The sequence below is a fragment of the Rhea americana genome, unplaced genomic scaffold (assembly GCF_003343005.1).
Source record: "Rhea americana isolate MKP2758 unplaced genomic scaffold, rheAme1 scaffold_120, whole genome shotgun sequence".
NCBI lineage: Eukaryota > Metazoa > Chordata > Aves > Rheiformes > Rheidae > Rhea > Rhea americana.
The window spans coordinates 2,260,979-2,288,414 of record NW_028185262.1 but is presented as its reverse complement, the minus strand read 5'-3'; the positions used below and the strand labels follow the sequence as shown (position 1 = coordinate 2,288,414).

The following is a 27,436-nucleotide window of genomic DNA, read 5'->3' as shown; positions in this document are numbered from 1 at the left end:
TTTTGAAGCAGTTCAGACCAGAGAAGGTATGTCAGACGAACAGGCCGAGCTGCTCTGCCTGTAGTTCCTCTGCTGGTGCAGGGATGGAGAATGGGAAACAGCAGTTTTTGCACCCTAAGCTGGTCGAGCACTTGAAGAGTCCCTGTGAATACAGACAGGATCAGGCACTGCTGAACATCTCCATCTTCTAACAACTTTACCAGGAGTTGAGGAKGCTCGGCATATCTTAAGAGTGGATCCTTTTATACTAACCAGAATTTCACCTTTGAAGTAGCCTCTTACAAACAGTATTTTCCAAATCCTCAGAGTGCACAGGCACTTGCTTCTTTGAAAGGGGGATATTAAAGTTAAGATCCTCTTTTTCTGAGCTGTAGAGATGAGAGAAGTCTGTATTTGTCTCCTTGTCAAAAACCACATCTCATATCAGAGGCTAGTGCAAGGGCTGGATGCAGCCATGGTCTTGCACAGAGGCCAAAAGTGAGGCCATACATTGCTATGGACCCTTGGGCTCTCCTTACTCCTCTACCAGTATATCCAGCCCTGTATTCTGTCATGCCCATAACTTCAGTTTCACACAGGACTCAGTTTTTGTGAGCTTCAAGGCTCAGACTGAAGCAGCTGTCCTTGGCTACATCTCCAGCTACCCCTTGCACAGCAGAGGTTTGCATTAAGAATGAACCTCATCTCTTTGCTCTCTCGTGCCAYCTCCTCCCTATGACAAACTATAACATTGGCTGTAATCAGATACTGGAAACTTCTGCTGTGTCCAAGGGTCAAGAAGTAGGTGCTACAGCAACTTGAATCTTTTTGGCCCAACTAGAGCACAAATTAGAGTGGCTCTAACGCTGTCTCCCCCTCAGCCATGCTTAGCACTGTGCAGAACTCTCGTCAGGGCCAAAACAAGGGAGGGATCTGAAAGGTGCCAGCTCCCTATATACCCAAACTCCCCCACACTCCTTTCCCAGGGCAGCACTCAGGAACAGGGGATAGAGCTTGCCAGCAACAGGACCAGCAGGAGGAGGTGGTGACTGGAAGCAAGACATCTGGTCTCAAACTTCTGTGTAATTAGGTGTCTCTGGAGTGGCATCATGGGTCACCTCCCACCCTTGGCCTCCTCAAGGCAGGCATGTGCAGCATCAGGAGAGGACTTACCCTTCAGTAAAGGGAAAGCCTGTGAGAAGAGAGGGAGGCTGTCTTCAGCTAGTCTATAAATAATCATCATTTCTATAAACATCTGTCAGAATTGGGAGGAACAGGAGGCTCTGCCAAGGACCAGCCCATAATCAAAGCATTCTGGCAAATACTGAGATGGCAGTGGCTGTGTGGGCTGTCTCCGTGTACAGTATACAAATATTTACTGTAGATTTGCCTGTTGCGGTAACTACTCTTTCCTAGCAACTTTCTGCACCAGCTCTTGTACAGTTTTATCCTCTCACAGTCTGGCTGAGCAAGTTGTGGGCTTTTTTTGTTTGGATATTGTTTTTTTTTTTTTTTTTTTTTTTTTTTTTTTTTTTTTTTTTTTTTGAGGGGGGGGGCTACCACCTAATGCCATCATTTGAATGAAGAACTACACTGAGCCACGGGGCTCCCTAAAATGTTATTGGCCATGAGCCCACAGCTTGCTTCACACAAAGCAGGCACATTGAAGCCACCTTCCCTTGGAGGCCCGGCCCTGCAGGCTCCAGCATGGAGTAGTCCAGCTTGAGGAGAAGGGTTATGGGGTACTGTTATCTTTGCTGATTCTSTCTCTAGCTGCAAGCTTCACATTAAGAGAGAACCCCTCAGTGTAGGAGTGCTTTGCAATCAGATATGCTAGTCATCTATAGATCACTGTTTTTATCCCCAGAGAGAGAGGAACATCTGGGACCTCACCAAAGCAGGGTAAGGACCTGGACAATATCAACTTTGGAATATTGCAGGCTGAAGAACCATATGCAGAAGGAACTGTCATCTTTGAGTGACAGAAAGACATGTCAGGGTAGAAATAGATGTAACCAGGTGTCCCTAGGGGAACAGTCATTGGCTGACACTGATTGTTTGCCTGCAGAAGGATCTTTGGCTCGAATTATTTTTTAGTGATGTAAAAGAGAAACATGCAACTTGGAACAAGCCAGGTTTTGTGAGAGGTTCTGGGAAGCTGCAGTAAAGATATCAGCTTTGACTCTGAYGACAGGATGTCCTGACAGGTCAGGAAATGGCTATGCAAGCAAGGGAAGAGACTCCTCACAGCCAAAGTGAGCTGCTTTGTTTCTCTGCATGAAATATTGCTAAACTTAAATTACCTCTTTCTCCCTGCCAGATAGAATCGTACACAGCAGATCCCCTGGTCTGCCACGGTGGCATGAAGGTCTCCTTTGTCATCCAGCTGATGAACGCCATTGCCAGAATTGAGCGAGCTCTGCCCAAGCTGACTCTGCCCATCCTGGTGCTGCACGGCTCTTCTGACAAGCTCTGTGATATCAGAGGGTCCTATTTACTGATGGACACAGTGCAGAGTCAAGACAAAACACTCAAGGTTATCTTGCTTTCTTGCTTTTTATGGAATTGTACTGTTAGGATTGGCCRGAGCACCAGTCACTGTGAGGGGTAGGGAGTGTGCTTAGCTCCCTTCAGAGATGTGAGCAGTACTGAGGGAAAGCAGGACTGTATAAAGCTGGACTGTCCTGGTATGTCAACATAGTCGTTAAGCAGAGGCCCAAACCTTCTCTCAAGGAATCTTGGCCAATATCCRCGTTATAATAAGTAACAGGGCTAAGCTTGCTTCTTGCCTTTTAAGGTTGACAAGGCCATTAGGGGTGAGAATTCAGCTGAACTCCCTTTGGAGCAGGGGGTTGTGGGTGACCTGAATACCTGATCCTGTTGGTAGCTGTGTACTTAGAGATCTCTGTGACATGAAGCAACTTGGCATGTCCATAGAGCAAGGCTCATAACCAAGTGAAGTGCTGACCTTCAACAGCTCTTCTGGACAATACYAACTGTGTTAGCACCAACCTTACCTCATGCCCCAGTGCATGGAGGTGCAGGGAGGCCTTTCCAAAGCCCAGCACAACAAAAGCCCCTTCACATCTGCTCATTTCAAGGGAGCCACAGCTGATTAACCAATTGTTATCACGTGAATGAGCCTGAAAGAGAGACAGGGAGACCAAGGGAAAGCTTTTGTCATCAGAAAAATAACTGGATAGGCTAGCCATGAAAGAAGTAAAATTACACAAGGCATGATGGGAACATCCCCCATTGTCCTTTAAACTCCAAGGGCATGATGAGGATTTCCTGCTTCTTATTGGGATAAGAAACAGGAAAGCTTACTAAAGGGCAGCAGAGTGCTTGGTCATGCACAAGTGTCAAGCTCCAATGCCAATGTCCTCTCTAGCACCATGAATGCTAAGTGCAGCAAAGAAGAAGAAGCAGTACACACAAAAAATGGGAGGGAGCTAAAAGGTTGGCAGATGTCAGGGATATAAAATGGAGACGGGATCAAATCCTGAAGGAGCCATTTACCATGAGGACCTAACTGTGGAAAGGGGATCAGAAATAGGAGGAAAAAATATTTCCATTTACTTCTATTACCTATAAAGGCCACACTGTCTCAGGCAGCTTGCCAAAGTGACTAGTTTGAGGTGCTCAGCTGGGGACATGTGGAATCTGTCTATGTGAGCTGCTGCGAGCTCATGGCTCCACTGAAGCCAGTCCTTTTCCTGGGGTGTAAAAGACCTCAGCTCATGAACCACCACAAAAAGCAGGAAGTGTAGAGACACATGATGTCCTGTCCTTTCTCACTACCCCCTTTGTGCTCRTTTTCCACCCCTAGAAAAGAATCTTAAAGAAAAACAACATCTGCCTCGAGCACAATCCAGAACAGGTTCCATCAACACAGAACCTGAGAGTTCAGGTGGGATCTCTTTAGGAAGTGGTGTGGGCCAAAGCTCAAGGAAGCTCTTTGATTTCATAACCTGCCACRTCTAGGAAAAAATCTGACCAGGTGTGAGCAGGATATGTTAGGTCTGCGAGTTCTAACAAGATGTGGCTGAAGGTTGCTTTGTTCATTGGGAATTTTTTCTGCTGCAGTAATCTTTATTCTCTTTTCGGTTGCAGGTGTATGAGGAAGCCTACCATGCCCTCCACAGAGAGCTGCCTGAGGTCACTACCTCGGTCTTCACAGAAATACTAACRTGGATTGGTCAGAAGGTCTCAGCAGCTGGGGAAACCAGCCATACTTAAGAGCAATTATTTTTGCAACTCTTACTGGGGTTTTCTGTGGACAGATGCTATTCCTAATAGACATCTCTCTGAAAAAGATCTAACACAGAGAGACTCTTGGGATATTGTACCATGCACAGCATGAGGGAGGGTGGGGGGGAGAGGCACAGGGTGGAGCATTTTTTGCTCACGTAAATGGCCATTGCCCTAATCTCAGAAAGAATTTATAGCTATGGGAGCAGCCATTAAAGCTTTCCAGGTTGGGTAGTTTTATTAAACAGCCCCTTATCCACTGAGCCTCCTCTATCACTTCCCCTTCTCTGTTTTTGCTGAGGTGCCAGGATTGTATTTATACTGCAATAATTTTGGTATGTTAAACAAGTCCTTATCTTCCATTTTATGGTTTTGATTCCAGGTATGTACAGTCCTATCTCTCTTCCCACCATCCAGTACCTTAAAAGTCCTGGCCCTTAGAGGAGAATGCTTGCTGGGTAATGAAGAGAGGCTGAAAGGCAGAACCGATGGGGGGTGGGAATAGACTTATGCTTGAAAGCAAAAGGCTGGTTTTCAAGGTCAGACCCCTTTGGATACTACCTTTATTAGCAGGTCAGACCCAAGGGAAAAGAATAAACAGTGTGTTTTCTCCTCCCACCCTAACTCCTCTGTGAGTTTGCACTCTGGGAAAGCATGTTGAACAGCTTTCTAATTTTCATCATCAGAACAGAATCCCAGAGGGGAAAAGGATGAATGTAGAATCAAACTCACTTCACACATTCAAAAACTGTGCTATTCCCAGTGCCACCCCCCCATCTCCTCTGCAAGATGAACTACTCTGTAAATATTCCTAGGGGCTGCTTTCTTCCTTTCTTTCTAATTTTTTGGATTAATTACTTGTGCTACTGAAACTAAAGAAGCAAGGTCAGAGTTTTAAGAGAATATAGTAATATAATATATGATRTATATAGAGGTGGCAGGGAACTGGGAAATAAATGGGAGGAGGATCTAAAAGAGTTAATTGTTCCTTCTCTTGGCAAGGAATAACGTTGTCCTACCAGGAACCAGTTCTCTCACCATAACTTTACAGTCATAATCTGTTGTTTTCCTTCATCAGTTGGAAAATGTCCCGAAAAAAATGCTACAGAGAAGCGCAAAGCATCTGGTGGGTGGGGAGTAACAGTGGGTGTCCTCATGGTCCATCAGTTTAATAGGAGACCCAAAGCATGAATAGAAATCCTGTCCAAGCACTACCCATTCTCCTCTGAAGGAGCACAGCTACCTCTGGCAGGATCAGCACGGGGTTGAGCTCACCCTTCTGCACAAGGTGGGGAGCGAAAGGCAGAGTAAAGGGTACAATCACCTGTCCAACACGAGTCTTGCTGCCCTGGGGGTATTCAGGGGCACTGGTGYGCAAGCTGCTTTGGAGCACCGTGAGCTGATCCAGTGGCGCAGACGAGCCAAATGCTGGAGCTGACTGAGTGTCCAGTGACCGTGGGGCTAAAGGAAAGACCGAAGACCCTGTTGCGGAGCAAAGGCATTGTATCAATACAGCAAAAGCAGYGTAGCGATCACAACACAGCTGTGCTGGCGAATTTACCCAAAACGTGGCCCTAATTATTATACACCTCTTGGCATTAGCCAAAGGGAAGGAGTTAACTTGCCCCTCTCCCTCCAAGAAGAGGGAGCCACTAAATGCTCCATGAGAGAAACTGGAGTATCTCCCACAGTGACAAAACAAGACCCGTTTCTTGCCCTGGTAGCAGTGGAAGCATGGCAGCAGTTCTGGCACAATTCAGGAAAGGGACCTCTGTGCAATAACAGTCAGAATCAGGCCAGGCCCCATGCAGCCCTGCCAGCGGTGAGGTACCAGTGATGCGAGGACGCGTGCTRTGCCCGAGGACCTAGTCAGGAAAGCTTTTATACAGGTTGGTGCAGGCCTTTCTACACTTGTATTTTCCTGCCTCCGAGGAGAAGGACAAGCTGTAGTTCTCCTAGCACTGTGCGCTTTTGATTAAAATGTTATTCTGATGCAATCTAGCACTGTCCCSAACCCCTGCTGAACCTGCAGCGACACTTGCTAGGGGAATGAGGAGACGATGCACAGGCTGCCTGCTCTGTGTCTGCCCRCAGACTGGCTTGCTCTAACTTGTTTTCACTGAGCAAGGGCCCTCCTTGCCAGATACTGCTGGGGAAAGACAGCAAGTGTGGAAAGAGTTCAGTGGTGATAAACCTCACCTGCTTCTTCAGCTGGAACAGGAATCAAGCAGGCATGATGCAGCCGTGCCAGGTGTTTTGGGGTAGTAGCAAGATGACAAYTTAAAGGTGATATTTTTCAAAAGCACTTTTCCTGAGGAAGTCAGTAGGAGCAGATCAGTGCCCACATCMTTTAAATCCCTTCACAAACTGACAAGCACTTTGTAGGAGAGAGGGAAGCGACCCTCCAGCAGGAGGGTCGGGGCCGTCTGCTCCCCCCAGTGTGGTCTCAGGCAGAGGAAGGTCTGCMATCCGTGCCTTTGCTGCAGCACATCCTTTCACCACGGAGCATCTGCAGCTCAGAAGGAATAAAAGCAAACCAGTTATGTCAGTCTAGGGGAGACTTGTCCCTCCATCTAGCTAAGCTCAGCAATGCTATGTGGCCTGAGGAAGCTGCATTTGAAAAATCAGATTAACAAACAAAAACACCCCCAAACCCCTGGCAGGGCAGAAGTTGCTGCCACCCTTGGCCAGTTTTCTGAAGAGCTGTCTTTTGAGGCAATCAACACAGGGAARCTTACCTGAAGAAAAGTCAGCGGCTTTCTGCCTGCTACCTGCTTGCTGCCTCTGCCCATATACACCTCCAGATTTTCAGGTGGTGGGAATCACTGTGGAAGCAACAAGCCAGGAGCAGATCAACCTGGGCCACTTSAAATGCTGATTTCCAGCAGCTGTGGTTCTCAGCCAGCGTGGTCAGGACAGTTGCTGAGCCCTTACACAGCGTGTAAGCTGCTTTATGTTGACCCAGTCAGGTTGCACCAGGCCCTGGAGGAACGCTTCCTGTATTGACCGGGCTAGCAATGAGCAGAGCTGCTGCCAAGGGAAATGTAATTAAACTCTATTTTCAAATAGCAGGTACCATTTGGAGGGAAGAGCACAGCTGGCCTCGTGCGTGTTGCTGGCTGGAGACGCCCCCGAGGCTGGGCTGCCTTTGGGAATAGGTGATGTTTGCGACTGAGCAATAGTAACGTGTAACTACTGTAGATACCACCACCTGTAGCACTGAGACACCGTTCCTCCAGACCTACACGAGACATTTTCTATTTAGCCTGGTCTTTTTATACCACTTACCCTAGCACACTGTCAGCACAAACCCATTGAGATCACACTTATTTTTTCCAAGTAATTTCTGAGCTTGTCTTTGTTCCACTGTGTTCCAGTTCAATAAAATGCATACATATATATATATATATATATATATATAAACATATATACATACACATGTATTTTCAGTGGGAAAAAAATGTACAAGTTTAGGATTCTTAAAGGAATACAATGTATATTGCAACTAATAATAAAGTTATGTTTTCTGAACAGATCGTGTTTGAGGGCATCGTTCACAACTGCTGTCTCTCTGGAGCGGGAGCAGGGTAAGGCAGAGAGAGATTAAATTGCCGTTGAGCTTGCAGAGGAGGGCTCCGGAGCCGCCGGTGCCACTGCGCGGCGCGGCCGGCGCGCTGCCCGGCTGCCGCTCGCGGAGGCCTGCCGTTCCCTTTCTGCCTCGAGGTCGGCTTTCCAGAGGCTGGATTAGCTTGGAGCTTCGCAGTAAACGTTGCTATGTGGCACAGGAAGGGAGGCGGATTTGCTCACATCCAGCTACAGCCGCTCGGTTCTGCTACGGCCGGTGCGGTAGGAGGGCCGGGGACGCTGCCCGCGCGGGGACGCGGGGGGCCCCGAGTGCTCCCCCGGCCCAGGCAGCGCAGCGCTGGAGCTGGTGCAGGAGCCTGCAGTACCAGACAAGCTTGACCTTCTTCCCATGGTTTTACAAGCCCGTTAAAATATTGTTTCAGTCCTGAAACATGCCTAATTCAAACAGGAAGCATCTGCAACGTGACCAGGAGCAGCAGCGGTTTAAAGGCTGCCTTCGCCCCCCGCTGCGGCTCCGCAGAGGGCCGGCAGCGCGCCTGGCCCCTCCCGGCGCCCGCAGGCGATTCCCAGGCGCTGGGGGCCGACGTTAACAGCCCTCGGTTAGCCAAAGCAAACCGGAGACGGTGCTCCTGGGGTGCCCGACGAACCCCCCGCACCAAGGGAGACCTGCAGCTTCCCCGGCAGGTTCCCGTGCCACCACCACCGCGGTCGGTCCTGGCTGCAGGTGGCCTTTCTGTTTCCAGCCTGTGCTTCGAGCCCTCTCCCGCGAGGCTGCAGGATGCTGCTGCTTTTTGCCCCTTTCTTCAGCCCCCCAGTTCGGATCTTTGCCAGAAGCTGCTATCTGGAGCCGGCTCGTTCTCTCCGGGCAGTCCTCAGCCAGTGAGTCGTCCATCTTCTCCTCGTCACCCTGTGCTGGCGCTGTCTGGGCCTCGCTCTCGTACTGCAAGGGGGCATCAGCCGACGGTAAAGCAGGAACCAGAGGAACTGTAACGCGCTTGTCAACCGGCAGCTCGGCAGGGACGCTCCTGCCCCAGCTCSGGGCAGGGAGACGGGGGCAGCCCTCCGCACGCACGGGCTGGCTCTCTAGCTGCTCTGCTAACACTGGCAAAGCGTCCCAAGGTCACGGCTCAGCAGTGTGGCTTTGCTGGCCTCCAGGACCCCATAACTGCGCGGGGGAGCTGCTCCAGTCGCAAGCCATGGCGCGAGCTGGCCGAGGAGCCGGAGCTCAGCCACTGCCAAGGGGAGCAGAAGGGCCACGTGCTGCTGCCACCAGGCAGCCAGAGCCCGTTGGCACCGCGGGCTGTGCCGGCGGCCAGTTTCCCTTGCTTTGGGCGAGGGGGGGGTGTTTTGTTTTCCAGCAGATGTTTGCTCTTTTTGTCTGTAAGCACCAAAAGTCTCCCTTTTGCTCCGAAACGGTGCTGTTCTCCAAGCTTATCAGGCAGCGCTGGTCTCTTCTAATGCTGCAGCCAATTTTCTCCACCTGACAGGGAAGCTGCTGTTCACCTTCCTGCTAGCTTCCTCACAGCAGGACAATTAAAGTAAACAGCCACATCCACGAGCAAACACCTCTAATCCCACGGGCCCCTCCAGGTGTGATCCCGGCGCCTGCGGCACGGCGCGGAGCCGCCCACGTCCCCCGCAGCGGCTCCACGGGTGGCAGAGACGCTGCTGCAGGACCCAGGCACACCCAGGAAGTTCTTCTGGGTCTGGAAATATTCCAGGCATTCAGATGGAAAAAAAAATCCCAAGAGATTAATTAAGAGTTTGGATGGATTGCRTGATACGCATGAAACGCGTGGTAACGTCTAATTAAAAGAAACTTGGTGTGGAAATCCACGCGGCCTGGTGGGAGAGTGGAGGAGAGGGGCAAGACGTGCAGCACGGAAAACGCTTGTGCAAGCTCTCAAGAGAAGACCAGAACGGCAGCAGCAAGGCGAGGGCAGCTTGGGCGCAAGGGGGAGCAGCGGGACGGTTGCTGCCCCCGTTGAAGAAGGGGCCACGAACGCAGGCGAGCAGAGCTCTGCCGGGCTACGGCCGATCCTGCCACAGGCCAGAGCGCCAGGAGAAGCCGGCGCTTCCCAGCTTTCCAAGGACAGCAGCCTCCATCCCACGGTCACGTCTTCATTTAGATGGAAAACGTGCCACGGTGCCCCTCCAGAGCGGGTCGCKGCACCACCTTGCTCACGCGATTCATCACTGTCACACCCTTGGGCGAGCGGTAGCGGGACGRCCCTGACCAGCAAAGGAGCGGCGGGGTAAGGGAAGGAAAGGGGGGGGAGGCTGGTTTCTTACAGGGATTTTAACGACATCTCAACGCGACGCGGAGCGGCTCGGACTCTTCCACGGGAAAGCTACGTGAAGATAGTGCGGTTTTCTTTGGAAGCACCCCCCTGCGCACAACCCAGATGCCGTGAAGGGACATGTCCAGCCTCGCGGCCTCTCCGCAGGCCCGACCTTTTCCGAAGGCTGCCCCCGCTCCGGACTTGCCCCCCTTCCCGGCACGCCGTGCCCCAGGGCCTCACATTTTTCCGTAGCAGCAACCAGAGCAGGGAGCAAAACAAACCTTCAGGGACAAGGTATGAGAAAACCAACGTGAGAGGCTGAGCCTGGAGGGAGCAGGTCTGGAGCAGGTCTTGCTCCCCAGTGCCGCTCTCCCCTCGCGCGTGCCCTGCCGGTACCAGGAGGGGAGAGGGAAGCTCTCGCACTCTTTTCTCAGAGCTTATTTTGGGAACCGAGCAGCCAGACCCTCGGGACCTAGGCTAACTCTTTGCCTGGTACCGATTCCCTTCCAAAGCTTTCAGTCTCCTGAAATGCCCTTCAAGCCTTGCTGTGAGCTTGTGGGCTTACAAAGTTCACTGCCCCGAAGAGAAAGGCCCACGCACATCTCTCCSCCTTTCCCCAAAGCTGGTCTCACTKGAGCTTCACGGCTGCGGCCTGACTCGGGGATCTGCGAGCCCGTATCCGCGCCCTCGCGTGGCTGCTGGCCCCTAAGAGATTTTCTCCCTTCCTGCAGAATTTGCCTGTTATTGCCTKTAACCCACCTCTGATTTCCAAACTRTTTTTTTTTTTTAAATAACTGCTACAGAAAGGACCAGCTGCCCACCCCGAAACACGTGCCCCGTGTATCTCGCCAAGACTGCCAGGCGCAGCCTGCCCGTGGCGGCTGCCGTGCAGAGCCACTGACAAATGCGTTGCTGTTTTGGGCTACATTCACTGTCTTTCTCCTACACCATTGCACAAGGATCAGCAAAAGCGACACAGCCTGCAGGAACCTGCTGCTCTCCCAGCAGCTCGTGGGCCACCCGCTAAGCTCGGTGCTGGCGCAGCTGCAGGACCTAGTAGGAGACATCTCCACCAGAGGAGCCATTTAACCCTGGAAATGGAGTTCACTCCCCTGTTCACTTAGCACATCTTCGAGGCAGGCAGCAGCGAGACAGCTCCTCATGMGAAACAGGGCCCTACTATGAAAAACAGTTTGCCCCTGTGGTCTCTATTATCTTAATAAATCTGTTATGTCAAATCTGGTTAGCTCAGAAGCTAAGAGAAAAACCTGCTCTTCTGGCACGCGTGACCCCCTGCAAGCAGAGGACTAAAGCCACAGCTCTGCCTTTGCTTTTCATCAACAGCACTAGCTAGACTTGCTCATCCCTAACAAAAGGGTATGAATGGACCAAACCCAGCTCCCCAAATCGCAAYGGGCTTTGCCAGGGTACCTGTAGCAACAGAGAAGAAAAATCCGAGTCACCCAGMGCAGAGCAACCTGCCAACACAGGCTGACTGCGAGCTCTTAGGTAGGAAGGTGCCGTCTCTGCAGTTTGACCATGACTGTACCAACCCGAACAGCCCAAGAATCTTGAAGATACCTTTTACTCCAGGCTCTTGCAGCACAACACTCCTTGTAAGCACTGTTGCCTAGTCCCAAAAGCCTGATCATTGCTTGAAGTTTTCCCAGCCAGGTCCCTCCCTTCAGCAGCATTAGTAAYGCAGATGCTATTGCTCTTCTCTCCCAGAAACACTGGAAGTTCCTATGCAGAGCTTCAGGGATGCACTTTGCTCCCTGCTCCCTGGGCCCCAGCCACACTCCAAAGTCACCAGGAGCTGCATGGGGGCAGCTTGATCGTTGCTGTTTGCCRTGGAGGCTGTTGCAGCCACCCAGACACATGAGATGGCAGAAGACAGAATAAGCTTCTGTGTTTTCAGGGAGGAGATGAAGGACTGCCTAGACTCTTCAGTGCACTTGAGCTTTCAGAAACATGCTTCAGCAGCTCCATGAATGTGTAGATAAGCACAGGAAGTGCTTTCCATGGAGGCTAAGCAATCCCCACCCTTGGATTTAAYGAACAGAATAAACTAGCCAGTAACGACAGAGGCACAGACAACGCCAGCACAGGGTGACAAGAGGAGAAGATGGACAACTCATCTGCTGAGGACTGCTCAGAGCAATTTTTTCAAGATAAAAATCATCTCCCTGACACACCATCACAGTGTTTATCAAGGCTGTGCCATGGTGCTGCTAATGAAAAACACTAAGAGAAAGGAKTCAATAAAAACCACAGTACCTTACTCCCAAACGGGCCAGCAAGGGAGCGAAGCAGTCACGTTTTCCTCACTGCTTGAAGCAGGACGATGCAGAGCCAGCCATCTGCTTGGGTGCAGGAAAACAAACTGAAGGAACCCACCAAGTTCTTCCAGAAATAAAAACACCCTGACGTCAGTTGCTAATAAATAGGCCACAGCAGAAATAGATATAGTGAAATATATAGCTTTTTATTGCTGCACACATGCTTGCACATTTCTTTTTATATATATATTGTTGCTCTGATAAACTTTACAATCTCCTTAATTCAACAAGTGGCTGGTAGTAAATAAAAAGGACAGAGGCAACAGAACACAAAAAGGACACTGGCAACAAAAAAAAAATCCTTAGGTTTTTTTTCTTATCTTGTGATAAAATTATTTGCAACGTGAATAAAGTAAATTCATATCTATGTTATGACCCGGCTCATCTTATTAGGAGCCTGCCTGCATGCTGACCATCTGCTTACGCATGCTTTTTCATAGCCCTGTTTTGCCAAAAGGAGGGGGGTTAAAAGACCCCGAGTAATTGGGCAATCTGGTGGTGTTCACAGATGCGACCACTAAGTGCACGCAGACGGATGAGGCGTTTGCTTGGCAGCCCGCGTGCAACTGTGCTACCAGGGGGTGCAAATCAAAAGGCCACACTGACCTTTCACTGCACTCGTATAACTGCAGCCCCGCTTGCTCCATGCTTAAGGATGCGGGAATGGAATTAAGAGYAGTCATATGGAGAAAACGCTTCTCCAAATCACCACCCCTGCTCTGCCTCCTCCTTGCTTTGCCTGCTACCAGTGTCCACATTGCTTCAGGAGCTGAGGYGTCTGCAGAGAAAAACATCAGTACGTTCCTCAGTGATCCCATTTCTGCATCTCGTTCAGCACAAGCAGAAGGCAAAGGCCACGCTCAGTTCTCTGGTGGCTCCACCGGAGCCTCGTGCAGAGCTGTCACAACCCCAATGCTGTGGAAAGCCAACTACCAAGATGTCAGATGGGGAATTTACACAGGAAGAGCAGAGGGGATGCGATAAACTAAACATCCTGCTTATGTTTATTGTCATCTTCAGCAACAAAGGGAGGAAAAACATTGGTGAACTGTACTAGCTGGGTCAAGCTATGAGTTGTTTCCAAAGCACACTAAACACCCCTCTTTCCCTAAAATATATGGAACTTCATATTAAAGCTTTACTGAGCTGCTTTTATCAGTTCAAGTTGTGCTGAGTGCTCTGGCTGTTGTGTCAAAGCTGCTCTGAGCTTGGAGATGCACATGGAAGTGAAGAGATTTGTATATCCCACAAATTGCATAACAAATACAGCTCCTTTCCACWTCACCACCCCAAACAGAAGAACCTCCTGCTGCTCCCTGCTCTCACACAGGGACGCAAACCTGCACGGACACATTCCTTTACCCACCCTAAAATGGCTGCAGAAAGCAAACCACAGGGACTCCTTTTATTTCTACACAAGCATTTTGAAACAGAAGCAAGGCAGACACTGCCYGAAGAGCCGTGCAGCCATCACCCCCTACCCTAAAGGGACTTGTCCTGCAAGAGAAACCGGTTAAAAACAGATGACAAATTGCACAAGCACCCAGGGTCCAGTTCGGCAATGTACCTCCTTCCTGCCCTGCCATGCCTGTCCCAAAGCTCCCTGCCCGTGCAGCTCAATCCTGGCACACCGTTGTTGGAGTCCAGCTTCTCTAGAGTGCATTACCCAACCACCACCGAGCAGCTATCTGCAGCCTGCCCCAGCCTGCCCACGTAAGAGCACACAACTTCAAAGCCATGCCAGGTCTGGGCAGTGCGCTGAGCATGGCAGTGTGTTCTCACATGCTGGGGGAGAGTGTGTTTTTCACCACGTGGGATTAGCAGGGAAAGGCAGCCCATCCTGCCCGCACCTCCACATCTCTAACAAGTCTTTGTCCAGACCAGTCCCTTACCCATGCAAGCACCCCCCTGCAGCTGTAGGGAGGCCAGGCCCCTTTGACAGAGTTATTTTAAGCTCTTGCCTCATAAAGTGACCAAAGTGACAATCAGCATCCACCAGTAATGGCAGCCCACTGTTCATGCAAGATCCCCCCTGTACTTCACACAACCCCTTTTCTCCCTCCCAACTCGCAGCACGGCAGAGTGTGCTTTGCCCTCTCCGTGCCCTGGAGGCTCGAGACCTTCGCAACTTGCTGTGCTGGGGATGAACAGCTCCGAGGGCAGCGAAGCAGGCTTTGCGCACCGGTATCGCCTGCTGATTGGCGCCAAGGAGAAAGAACATCATTACCCTCATTAGGAGTCCAGGGAGACGAAGAGATAACGCGACCTACTGCAGAACACAGATTCAAAAACATTCATTAGCACAAACAGTGAATTTCCTGGAGAACAATAAAGCTACAAGGCTCAAAGCTGAGCCAAGCCAGAAGGTCAGAGAGTGGGACAGCTGCCCTGCAACAGGCCCAAAAGGCCCCTCTCCCCCAACCCACCAGCATAAGTGAGTTTTGCTCTCCAACAACGGACCAAGAGAAAGGAAAAGTGCCTATTCCAAGAAGGTGCTCCTTGTCCTGCTAGGACAAAAACGGGAACTTCACCCTTTTAATGCATCAAAAGCTATTGCCTTCTAGAACAGGTCTCTGGTCTCCACCACACTCCCAAAGATTTGTGTTCAGAAAGCAAAGCTTTTAATTTCTGAAGTTGTGCATCACACACAGTACAAGGAAAACATCRTATCTTTGCTATGCTCCTGATTGAAAATAATCGTCCATCTGCCAGAACTCAGATATTTTAAAACCTGAGTTTTGCCACTCCCCTGAGTGTGCAAATCTAAATGCCAACACTTCGAGGCAACAAAAAGCTAGGGAAGACCTGGAAATCATTTTGGCATTTTTCACCTATGAACTAGAATAGCAGGTGAAAACAGCTCTTTCCAAACAGTCAAGTGATCCTGTGTCCCTGTCAGGGAAGCACTGCCCACCTTTGCCAATCTTATAACGCTGACAGTGAAAGAAAAAACAGCTCCTTTCTAAGGTACTTATTTGGAGAGTTTAATCCAGTTTTCCTCCTCTGCTAGTGACAACGTAACAAATACCCTGGTGCGACCCAGTTTCAGAAGTGTGTGACTGGRCAACAGAACAGGATGGGTCCTTACGCAAGGCAGTAGCAAGTTCCCCACAGCAGCTCCCTTGCCCTCAATGACCCACAGTCTCCTGTCTGCACTGTACTGTACAAGCAGCAGCTACTGAACTGGGCTGTGCTTTAGGAGCTATTTCTGGAAGGAGAAACAAAATCAAAATAAAACCAAACACAAACCAGACATGCAAGTGTCCAGACATAAATAAATTAAAAAGAAACCATGCCTGGAAGTGGATGGGAAGGAGGACAAGGGAGGGGAAAAGGGACGTTCAGAGACTCAGATGTTCCTGCAGTCTGAGTCAAATCACTGTAGAGGGTTACGCAGGCTGCATATGACAGGCAAGGTTTGCACACATCAGCACTCGAGCCCTATACTGGCCAGAAGGTTTTCCAGAGCTTCAAGTTTCTGGTTGGCTTCCTCGATGGCACTGTAAGTCTGCACATTGCTGGTGATGTGGAAGCGGATGTCATCAACCAAGGGAATGGAGTCAGTCTCCTGCCGTTCCTCCACAGCCTCCGCATTCTCCTTCACAGCAGTCACAAACTCCTCCAACTCCACCAGCTGGATGGGATGGACAAGATAAACATTAGCAAGACCAGAAGGCAGATAACAGGATAATGGGCTCAGCGACTGTTGAGCCAGCAGGAGGAGATGGGAATGCTAAGGCTACGTGGAGACCCAAATCTTCCTGAGCATTCTACAGACACCATTTGGAGACATGCCTGTAGATGCAAACGTGCCATTGAGTGCACATGCAGTCCTGCCATTCATCTGAAGGAGGCAATAAAATTCCAACAATAAATGGTCATGACTGTGAGGAACCTGTACCCCACACAGCACACTTGAATATTCATTAACCAAGTATTCATAGCTCTGGTACCAGGACACCACAAATATACATAAAATTCCCTCAAGAAAGGCTCCCCAGCAAGAGCCAGCAGCAGGAGCCAAGAGAAGCTGCCAGGCACCTTTAGGCAGCGTCTTGCCACAGGCAAGGCAGAAGGTGCATGTGCCCAACTGAGGACCAGGAACCACAAATACTACTCTGCCCATCATGGCTCTCAGCCCCATCACCGACAGCCAGTCAGTAAATCACAGCTGCTCTGTTCCATGTCCAGCCTGACAAAATCACTTCACCCATAAACGATTTTGTATTGAGTTCTCCAGGAACATGCGGCATGCTGAAGGGTGAGAGGCAGCTTCCGTCTGTCCATGCTATCAAACTGTGTCTGGGCATAGCAGGCTGCTGACCCCCAGCCTATACTACAAGTCTCTGCCAAAACCTCTCCCCTGTTGCCAGCATCAGTGCATCTCCACAAGACACTGCAGCTATTGATATTTTAACAGTTGGGTTGGCTCCATTTGTGTCAATGCCCCTAGGAAGGCACATTTACAGTGCTGGGCCCAATGACTCCTGTTCAGGCTAGAGGAGAATGAAAAGCAAACATTTAAGCAAAGTCATAGCTTGCCCAATTTCTACTTGTGATATTCATTCTGCTTTTGAACCAAAATCCCTTTTCAGAAGCCAGGTCTGGGTCCATGCTGATCTGTCTATCATCTCCCAATTGTACATGAGCAAGAGAACAGTCTCCAAATTACTTCCTTCATGGTTTTCACAAGCCAGAAAGAATTGCACATCTTTCAATTTGCAGGTGAAAAGTGCTGCTTTCCCATGTGTGCTGTACAAGTCATTTATGAGACACCCGTATAGGTATAAAAATACCCCATAGTCTAGCCTGTTCTTCTGTATAGTGACTTTCTCCTTGAGTCCTGAAACTCCTAGCTATAATCAGACTCATGATAACACTTAAACGGAGCCTCATAAATGAAGTTTCAGTGTTAGATTTGTTACTTCTGGCTGGTCAACAGCCAAGTTTCCTTGTGGAAACCTCTGTTAGATTTGTCATCCTGCAGGAGGGTGAAGATCACCTTGGTTACTCCTTTCTATAGCATTATGCTAGGAAGATCCTCAGTAGGCTACAGACAAACATCGACGTGCTTCCTACACAGAGCTCCCCTGCACAGCCCAGTTCTCTGGGCTGCAGCTGGTATATYTGAGCAACACTGTAGTTGCTCCAGTCATGGTAGCTGAAAGCTCAGCACAGCCATCTGCCCACAGAACTTACARTACCTTTTGGGCAGGTTTTGCAGCACACAGTCCATGAGGTCATGCTACATGGCCAGCAACATCCAGGTTACTGCAGTGATGTCAGGTACCACCACACTCCTTGTTCTGAGCCCTAACCTGACGTGTGCTTTCCTATTCTTATAGCTCTTTTTCAGGAAGCACTTCAAACCAGAGATRGCAACTATTTATTAAGGAGCAAAGTACAGCTATAAAACCTAGTTTTTAATCTATGGCTCATTATGCAGCCAAATTTATGGGCACATATGGCCCTTTTCTGCTACCTTCTCAATGATCTTTGCCATGTACTCTGTGCACTGGTCCTCCAGACGAGTCAGCTGGAACAGCTTTGCGATCCGCCAGATGCTGACAACGTTGTCCTCGTCGAGGATCTGTGCCAAGGTCCTGCCGCACAGGCGCTTGAGTCCAGGCAGCAGGTACATGTCTGCCACACATAGCACATCGTAGGCGTTCTCTGGTGACAGCTGGCAATGGAAAGAGGGGAATTACCATCTTGTCCTACAGACTCCATTTGCCACTGGCAAACTACTGCCTTCTCTTACGTATTAGCAGAGATTTCCTGAACTGGTATTGCCTATTAGAGGGCAAGTGCTAATCATAACCCTATATCAGGAGCTCAGACTTTCAGGGTTAGGTCTTCCACTCAGTCACTATAATGGTGGGCAGAAGTTTGAAATGCTGCAGTCTGCTCCTCGCAAAGCAAGATGTTTGCCATCCTGTAACTCTCTCCTCTAGCCAAGCACACAGCAATACTGAACACTGAAGTGCAGCTGCAGGCTGTGCAGGCTATCCAGGTGGCTTTTGCCAGAGGAACTTAAAGCCTGTTCTAGATGGGGAAAAGAAAAAGGCTGACAAAGAGCACCTTTGCCTCCACTAGACCTTTATCTCTTTACCTCCCACTTTGTACTGCTGGACTCACATTTTGGAGAGAAAAAGAAAACACAACAAGACAATCCCCCAACACACACCCTACAACACACTATTCTCTTAAGATCAGCCAACCCATCCTCCTGCCCCCGCTGTCATTTCCATGTACTTTGGGAACTCCAGGTATTATCAAATCAGAGACCTGACAAGCCCAAACCAGCCCATGCAGGACTACAAGAACCRGTTACCAGTGTCCCAGCTCACCTGATGGAGGAAGCTCAACTGGCAAAGAAACTCTGCACCACAGTGAAAGATCACCAGGGTAGCAAACATCCATTGACAAAAACTCACTGGGCAAGCTTATACATACCACAGCCTTCTTGCAGAGACAAGCATTGCAGAGATCTCAGATTAAGAAACATGTAGGAAAAGGACAGCAGCCCCTCTTTTCTACTTCAAACACAGCTCCCAAAGAATTAGTAATAATCTCAARCAGTTACAGTCAGAACCAAGACTCCTGCAAAACATCTCAGTATCTAAAGTAGAAGGTCAAATCTAGCCTTAAGGCACAAGGGGCCTTCAAGATAAGGAATATTTTCACATCTGTATCAAAGCTGGATGGACCACATAGAAGGAACAAATCCAGTGGCATAGGGATATATCCAAGGACAGAAAATTGCACCCCAAGTAAACTTTGAGGGGCTTTGAATAGGCATTCAAACTGGGCTAAACTCAGGTACCCAATGTTCAAGTTTACACTGTTGTCCATGGCGCATTTTCAGACTCTTGAGCTAGATAATCATTCCCCCATTTCCCTCTTGGGTACTTTTGTTCCTTGCAAGTGATCTGATAATAAGAAATACTGTAGGTAATACAGGTGACACCACTGCCAGCTTCRCTCAATCTCTTCCCCTTGGCTGGGCAGATCCTATTTTAGTCAGCTATCTGCGTCACTAACCTGGAACTGGAGTCTCTTTCCACACAGTTCTGTTCCTGCTAATGTGAAGTGCAAAGAGTGCCATTACCCACTTGCAACTCAACAGTGAATCTGACAGCATACCCTGGCTTTGGAGGAGGCCAGATCACTAGCACCTACAGACTGAGCCACACAGGTCTAGAGTGAGGAACCGTAACTCTGGTGCCACGTGGCCCATCACCCTGATGACCATTCAGCAGCAACACTGCTGTACACATCTACACATGTGGTTGCCCATTCTGACAACTGCACAAGCCAATTATTTCTTCCCCTACAGCTGTCCACATCGGTGTTTGCTGAGACTACTTGGAGCAAATGTCACAGCAGTATAATACCCTGCAACAGCTGTGCAGAAGGATGCAAGATGTATTAGAGACAAGCCACAAATGCTATAGTGCCACAGTGGTATAACAAAGCTCTTGGGGTTATTAATCAAGTGCTGCTTTGTCCTTTCACAATGCTCTAGGAACCTCATAAGCTGGAGGCGTTCAAGTCAGTGGTTTTTATGGCAGCAGATCCCAACTGTTTCGATAAAGGGCAGACCTGGCAAACATTTCTCTGAAAGCTCCCCTTGAGCCCGCACAAGTGTTCTTGGATCCTCTCCTGTCCTCTGCACATGCTCTTCATCCTGGCTACAAGCACTGTCACTGCTACAAGGCAGAGAGAGATATTTAAATCTTTTGCAAAAAAGCAAGTGGAATTGGGAATGCTGAAACTTGGCTGGCTAAACCCAAAGGGGAGAAAGAATACTCCACGTAAGAATATAGCTCCAATTCCACATGTCTGTTTTCTTCAATATTTTTTCCAGGCAGCTTCTCAAAACAGATGAACTCTGCACAGAAGTTTGTCTGCGGCTCGGTCTGATATCCAGGCTAGTTTCTACGGTGGCACTGTTCTCCATAGGAAACACACGAGCAAGTTCTTTTCCATTCCTACATGTTTTTGGTGGTCCATCCTCCTGCTCTGAGCTGTGCTCTCAGTTGCCAAATAAGGACAGCCTAGGCATCCTTTGGAGAGGAATGGCTGCTTGGGTAGCATCCCTCCTGCAAGCCGTCATGAGATGCGCAGGCAGACTGGAGAGGTGCATGGTGACAGGGTTACACTGCAGTGTTGCCACAACAGTCTGGAGGGTCCTCACAACCCAACGTGCTTCCCTCCCTCTCTGCCTGCCCTTTCAGAGAGTGGCTGAAGAGAGTGCAAACAGGTGAAGCATTCACTCTCTCAAATACCAACAGCAGTCCTGCTCTTGCTGCCTGCTGAATCTATCTCCCTACTGTGCACTGCCTGCTGCTGCCTGGGGTGGAACAGGTCAGCAGAAACAAGGCCACAGCTGTGTGCGCTCTCTGTGTGCAGCACCCAACCCAGAGCACTAATGCTCCTTGGAAGAAGTGACACTGGCAGGTGCAGAAGTGTTCCTGTTCACTGCCCCAATGCCAGAATATGCCCTTGCATCTTGTAGCTAAACTTGTGGAAAACATTTGCTCCAAAACCAAAGCAGGAAGCTGCTTGAACATTGAGATCTGCTGCACCTTCCTTTATGCTGCAAACTGGGTGAGTTGAGGTAATTTTGTTGCTGCTTGTGATACTGAGCACAGCAGGGCTTTGATCTCCCAGTGGGACCTCTGCCTACCCCAGCAATAAATAACAGTGGCAATAATGACTTACTACAAATGGAAAAAAGGGTTGTGATGCCAAGAGTAAATAAGTAGGAATCTCTTTAACACTTCCACATCTCCAAATGTGTTCAAGCTGCCATCTAGTGGCAGATGCTCACCCTCCAGAGAGCCCACGCAGGTGAAATCTGCAAATCCTGGCACTGTATTGGGCCAACATATAACATGCAAACCAATTTCCAAGCTTTTGTCATGGGATGAAAAACTAGGATTTGGATTCCCTAATGTCACATACACAAACTAGATCCCTACTGGCTAACAGCAAGTTCCCATATATAGGTTCCTAAGATAACTGAGTAGCCTGAATAGTGCAGTGGAATTTAAGAAATCATCTCCAGCATGCTGCAGGACACTGCTGTGAATACCTCCAGAATAAGACAGTAAAGGAGGAAGGGCTCCCATGGCTGCCCTCACCTCTGTGTCATCGCTATAGATGTAGTAGAGGACTCTGATGAAAATGTCTTCTGTAATGTTGTGGAGAGTCACCACAGGGATGCTGGGCTGTGTCTGCAACTCCTCACTCTCACAGAAATGGTCTTCAAGGAGGGCTTTGAAATAATCACTGCGACCACAGAAAAATGCCTGCATAGGAAGAAAGGTGAAAACACTAGTACCTCTTCCCACTGCTCCAAGCCAGACAGAGCTAACCAACCAACAGTCAGAGCAAAGGTATTTCTGAAGTTCTGACTACATAACTCTGACTCTCCCTGTTTTGAAGCTGCATCTGCRATCTCTGAGACAGCTTTTTCTCATTTTTCCCCCCATGCCTTACTTTTGAACATACCTACCCTGCATTAGTAAGCTTAAAGGATTCAAAATTAGCATTGAAGTAGGGCAAAAGGCTGAGTGGGAACTCTCAAAATCCATTCCTATTGCTGTTGACTTGCAAATCAAATATTGCCCTCTCCAAACACTGCACTCACAAACCAAAAGTAGGAGGTTTTGCAGTGGCGAATGCTGTAGCTCAAATCACTAATCCATCTCCTCATCTCTGCAAGAAAGGCCAGGTTGGCTGTTTCGTTAAGTGCTTCAGATACAGTCTCCAACTGCAGTAAGACTGCCGTTTTTCCGGCTAATGAGACAATACTGCATCTGCAGGGTGAATCCAGCACTGGATGAGTGGGAGACCCAGGCAGACTCAGGGCAACGAGCAGGGAGGAATGAAGCATAGCACAAGCACATACCTTATGGCACAGGAAGTTATAGTCTGCCACCCGGAAACACACATCAGAACAACTGTTGAAGTTGTCGGTGCTGTCAAATGGCAACTCCCCAAAACCAACCTGGGAAGAGAAATCGGAAAACCCTGCCTTTAACAACCATAGTACAAGTACCCTCAGTCTGGACTTCTCAGTTTGGCCCTGGGTTTAGACTTCTTAGTCTTCCCAGACCCAACCACCCATCTGTTCCCTCAGAGCACCAGAGACGCTGCAAACACAGGTCAAGGACTGGATTCCTAACACTCCTGACAGAAACCTTCCTGATACGATTTGGCTTTTTCCTTTGTGCAGAAGCATCTGGAAGTTTCCAGACACCTCTGGAAAGCATTTCTGCACCTTCTAGGAAGGCTAATAACTGAGGACAGGTGAAGTTTATTTCATGTAGTGGGCACCAGAAGCACACTGCAGCTGAGGACTGGCATGTTACTGTGTAGCTGTACAGGTGGATGAGGTAGTGTGTAGAWTACACAGATGTATACACCAACTTGAAATGATTTGGCTACAATTACTGCCTTACTCAAATAAGGCAACATTTCCAAAGCACATTTTAAATTTCTCATTTGATTTGCAGCCAAAGATAGTGTTGTTGCAGTATTAATACTCTAGTGAATTACTTTAACACCAACGCACCTCCTCCCAGTCCTACATGGCAACAAAGACAGCATAAAAAAATCCATTGGCCTTCTGTTATTTTAAACTGATAATTTCAAATATTTTCACTTTCACCTTATTCTATGTACAAGATAATTCAGATGTGAAAAAAGTTTATATTCACAGACATGTAACCAGCAAGATTAATCTCTGGAAATAGACGTTTCCTCTGGTTCATGTTTCCCAGATGCATGTCCCTGAGCCACCTGGGATAAGGAGCTTATTACTACCGCCTTTCATYCAGGATGGTTGCATCCCAAGTCTGCACCAGGGAAAACCCCTGACCAACCATAAAAACCTCTCTTCTAATCACAGACTAAGCAAACTACTTATTTCCAACATGCCTGCCTCCACCCTAATTCAGGAAATTCGCTTCCAGGTTTACTGAGGACCCAGGTAACTCCCCCTCCCAAACTAAACAACGACACAGCCTGGGATACGTTGCCCGATGCTCGCAGCCGAGCTCAGTCTGTATGCAGCAGAGTTTCTCTCACGCAACATGCTCTAGGACGTGGCAAGGTACCAAGCTGGCAAAGGCCCACAACACCTCTGAACACGGCAGTCTGGCACCATTTGCCCAGCTCTTTGTCTGTCCACAGCAACCTCTGGCACCTTCTGGGTCCTAATTACAGGAAAGCTAGGCCCAGTGACATGCAAATTGTGCACGTGACTGTCACGCTAATGCTATCTCCCCATAGTGTCTCTCCCCTATGGGTCCTTTCTTACATGCCCACTGGGGAAGTCCTCTCCCAGAAGATGTAGCAATTCAGGGAACTTTCCCCGCCTCTTCGTTCCCTAGCTCCCAACCTGACCTACCACCACTGCTTTTTATACAGCTGTAATACGAAAGGCCCCTCCAGCATCAAAGGTGACATTCAGTTGCCCATCTGCAGATTCCCCACGCTGCTGTTTTKCTATAATCTAGCCTATGTTTCTAGGCAATGAAGAAACCCCAGCCTGGGATCTGCAGGCACATTCTCTGCAGCATCCCGTTATAAAAGCTAGTAGCCATGACCCAACCGCCTGCTCCCTTTGTCCTGCTGTTATCCCCACCCTACGCTCTTAGGTTGAGACATAACCACCCCAACTTGTACATGCTTCCCTTCTTTGCTCCCCTTTYGTTCCCCAAACATAGATCTTTAAGAGGCATAAGGGGTAAACCATACTTCTGGGATGAACATRGAGTTTTACTTGGCTCAGAGTTTGTCTCCTGAATTACAAAATCCTACTGGCTCAGTTTCCTGCTTCTAGCTTTGGCTGGTCCCACTCTGACGCTGATGGTTACGAGGTCATGTCCAAATCCTACTACAAAAGCAGGTCCATGTCTTTGTCTCACCTATTCAGCATGAAGTGGCTGTGTAGAGTTTTCCCTTTTACATCTCTACTTTTTCTACTCTCCTCCCTTGTCAAACTTGAGAAATTTCCTCTCCCTTTCAAGTTTCTACAGGGTTTCCCTGTAAAAAATTTTGGTCTGTTTTCCACCCCTCATTCAGGCAACCTCGCTAGCACACCCCTGTCTAGGCAAAGCACAATTGCCAAAATTAAGTATATTGCCTAAGAAACACAAAACAGTCTAATCTACAAAGTGCAAACACAGTCACAAGAAGGCATTCACCATACAGAAATATTCCTAACACATATCTAGAATCAGACAGGTTGAACATACACAAGATCTTACAGCCATCACATGTGAAGCACCATGTCTTTGCTGCTAAGAATTTACTATTAATGCTTAAACAGAAGCGTTGTTGGAGGCAACAACATGCAAAACAAAGCAGTAGCAACAATTTGTACCTTGACCAGGAGACTATCCCAGCATGAAGATTTACTTGTAAATAATTTACAACATAAAATACAGGGGTTAGTGACCCAGGAGGAGATTAYCAGCCTATAATCAGATGCAACTGGATCAGACAAAATCCTGGAAACTGCACATAGTTCAAGTAATGTGCCTGTGCCAAACAGGCTAAGCAAAGCACAGGAATAACTGCCAAGGACAAATCACCTTGCACTAGTGCAGAGACAGACAAGGCGGTACCCATCAAATTTCTTCCATTCTCTTCTTTTTATGCAATATAGAATTTAGCTTTATCCCAAAGGYGACAAATGGTCACAATTTTTGCAGCAGCACTAAATGTCAATACAGGTGAAAAGAATGGTATTTATTTCATGGAASATTCTGATCCTCCTATGTCTTACTTCATTTTGGTTTGGAAAATAAGATTTCAGTTAAAAGGGAATGAAAAACTAGCTACTAGAAAGCAATGTGCCTGCAGTCTCATATACAGGAAGCCATTGAGTCTCTGATCCATAGGTCACCCAGCAGACAGTGGGAAACCACGTGGTTTTTAACAGTTGTCTGGCTTATGATGGAGCTTCACTGATGAAGAAGCTGTTGCAGTCAGAAAGATTTTGGCCATTTCTAGTTTGAAATAAAACAGAGACAATAACCACGCTTTTAAAAACATACAAGGAAAAAGAAAAGACTTCCAAGTACAAATAGGAACGAAAAACTAGATAGAAAAATTATAAACATGAAACAAGTTCAAAGAATAGATAGTTCTTCTCTTTAGAAGCTAATAATGAACTGTGATTGAATATCAAAGACATCAAATTTTAATCACTGTTCTAATCACAGTTCGTTACTGAACTGTGAAATTGAGATACATACAGTTTCTTGCATCACTCTAATATCAAAACCATTACATATATATTACTTGTTTAGAATGATATACATCCAATTTCGTTTTATACAGCCTTATATGACATGCAGCAGTTCCAAACATTTCTTCTCAAGTYCTGATCATTACCCTGAAATGCCTTCAGGAAATGCTGGCATTTATCCAGAGGCTGGATACTAATTTTCTTTTGCATAGGCTGGAAAACATGTGAATGTTTCTCTCAAGAATGCGGTGTTTGTACATGACTGTTCAGTTGTCCCTGACATTTTAGGTTAAATGATTTATATATTATTCCTTGCACAGTATGGTATTAAAATCCATAAGAATGAAAACACGAGATTCTTCTGTCTCAAGACAAATATTCCCAGTCCACAGAATTTAGCAGTTTGCAAACATTAAGAGGAGATATGAATGGAAACAGGATGATGATCTTTGTTTCACATATTCTTTGTAAGTTAACAAAAAAAAAAAAAAAAAAAAAAAAAAAAAAAAAAAAAAAAAAAAAAAGAAAGAAAAAGAAGAAAGAAAAAAGGTGCAAGATAGAAGAAAAACATGGGAATCTTTTAGAATTAATCAGGCTCAGACAAAGCACCCACATCAGTGCACTGTATAAATTCTCCAGTGAATAAATGTGTRCCCATGCCCTCTTCAATTTTATAGTTACAAGTCTAATGCTACTGTAACTGCCTTCTCTCTGGTCTATGAACATAGCAAGGAAACCACAACTCACAGAGGAATTCACAGTGCTGTCAGCTGATTATATTATTCTGAATATTGTATTTTTCTCCCAGCTCCTATTCTGAAGAAGTTTTTCTTGAGGTCTAGAAACACTAACCCTGACATGAGTGTATCACCAAGGTCTGGGAACAAGTAAACAAASAGAAAGCATTCTCTATTTGTGAAGTGGCTTACAATTTATGTTAATCTCACTGTTTTGGAGGCCACAATCCATTTTTGTGATACTTAGGAAGATGATACTGAGGCTTATAGTATCACCTCCCCTTAAAGTCTGTAAACATCCAAAAAAAAGCACACTGAAAGCCACAAATAAACGCACAACAATTTGTTGGGGGTAGGGAGGAAGAGTATGTAAAAGATTTCTACATTGGTAGAAGAAAACTCACGGAAGAAAACTCCCTGTATAAGGTACTCAGGACTCAGAGAAACAGGTATGCCAAAAGCCAGCACAAAATGCACTGGCATAGCCTAGCTCTGAAAGTTTATCCAGTAGCTCACATGTGCGTGCATGCGCACACAAACATAGACAGAGTGAAGGATCTTCTCTGCTTCAGCACTTTTCCTGACCTCTCCAGCAGGCAGGTTGATCCTGGGGGGAGGCGGGGGGGAAGGGGGCAATAAACTTTGCTRTCTTAGTCGTATGACCTCTGGGCACAGCAGCCACCTAAAATGAGTTCATGTTATTAAATTCAGTGCTTGGTACGGCAAAGAAAGAAAAAGGGTAGATATACAAGAGCAAAGAATCTGCTGACATTATGCAGAACAACAAAGGCAGGGAGAATGAAAGCCACTGATACTTATCCTGTTCATTTGCAACTGGAAGAGATCTACATATCCGAGTCTAACTGATAATCCTGACGGTATTTGAACATAGTGATCATTAATCTGCTGTGGTGCGGGGCTATTTCTAAGGGTCCATGAGAATAACTACAAAAAGCAAATCTTCTGTCAATCAAGTTAATTTCACTTCAGAAG

The 27,436-nt window shown here is 47.8% G+C and overlaps 2 protein-coding genes across 5 annotated transcripts in view; one reads left to right on the top strand and one right to left on the bottom strand.

Moving 5' to 3' along the window:
* Positions 1 to 7,763, top strand: part of MGLL (monoglyceride lipase) — a 68,599-nt gene extending 60,836 nt beyond the window's left edge. For all 4 annotated transcript variants that reach the window (XM_085324379.1, XM_085324387.1, XM_085324373.1 and 1 more), the window contains 2 exons: positions 2,300 to 2,515; positions 4,093 to 7,763. In XM_085324379.1, coding sequence (XP_085180505.1) covers positions 2,300 to 2,515; positions 4,093 to 4,218 — 342 coding nt within the window. In that variant the 3' untranslated portion in view covers positions 4,219 to 7,763. The remainder of the gene's footprint in view (positions 1 to 2,299; positions 2,516 to 4,092) is intronic.
* Positions 7,764 to 12,561: 4,798 nt separating this feature from the next.
* ABTB1 (ankyrin repeat and BTB domain containing 1) overlaps positions 12,562 to 27,436 on the bottom strand; it is a 28,504-nt gene continuing 13,629 nt past the window's right edge. Inside the window, exons 9-12 of the mRNA XM_085324724.1 lie at positions 22,356 to 22,454; positions 21,586 to 21,753; positions 17,919 to 18,119; positions 12,562 to 16,070 (exon numbers count right to left, since the gene is read on the bottom strand). Coding sequence (XP_085180850.1) covers positions 15,864 to 16,070; positions 17,919 to 18,119; positions 21,586 to 21,753; positions 22,356 to 22,454 — 675 coding nt within the window. The 3' untranslated portion in view covers positions 12,562 to 15,863. The remainder of the gene's footprint in view (positions 16,071 to 17,918; positions 18,120 to 21,585; positions 21,754 to 22,355; positions 22,455 to 27,436) is intronic.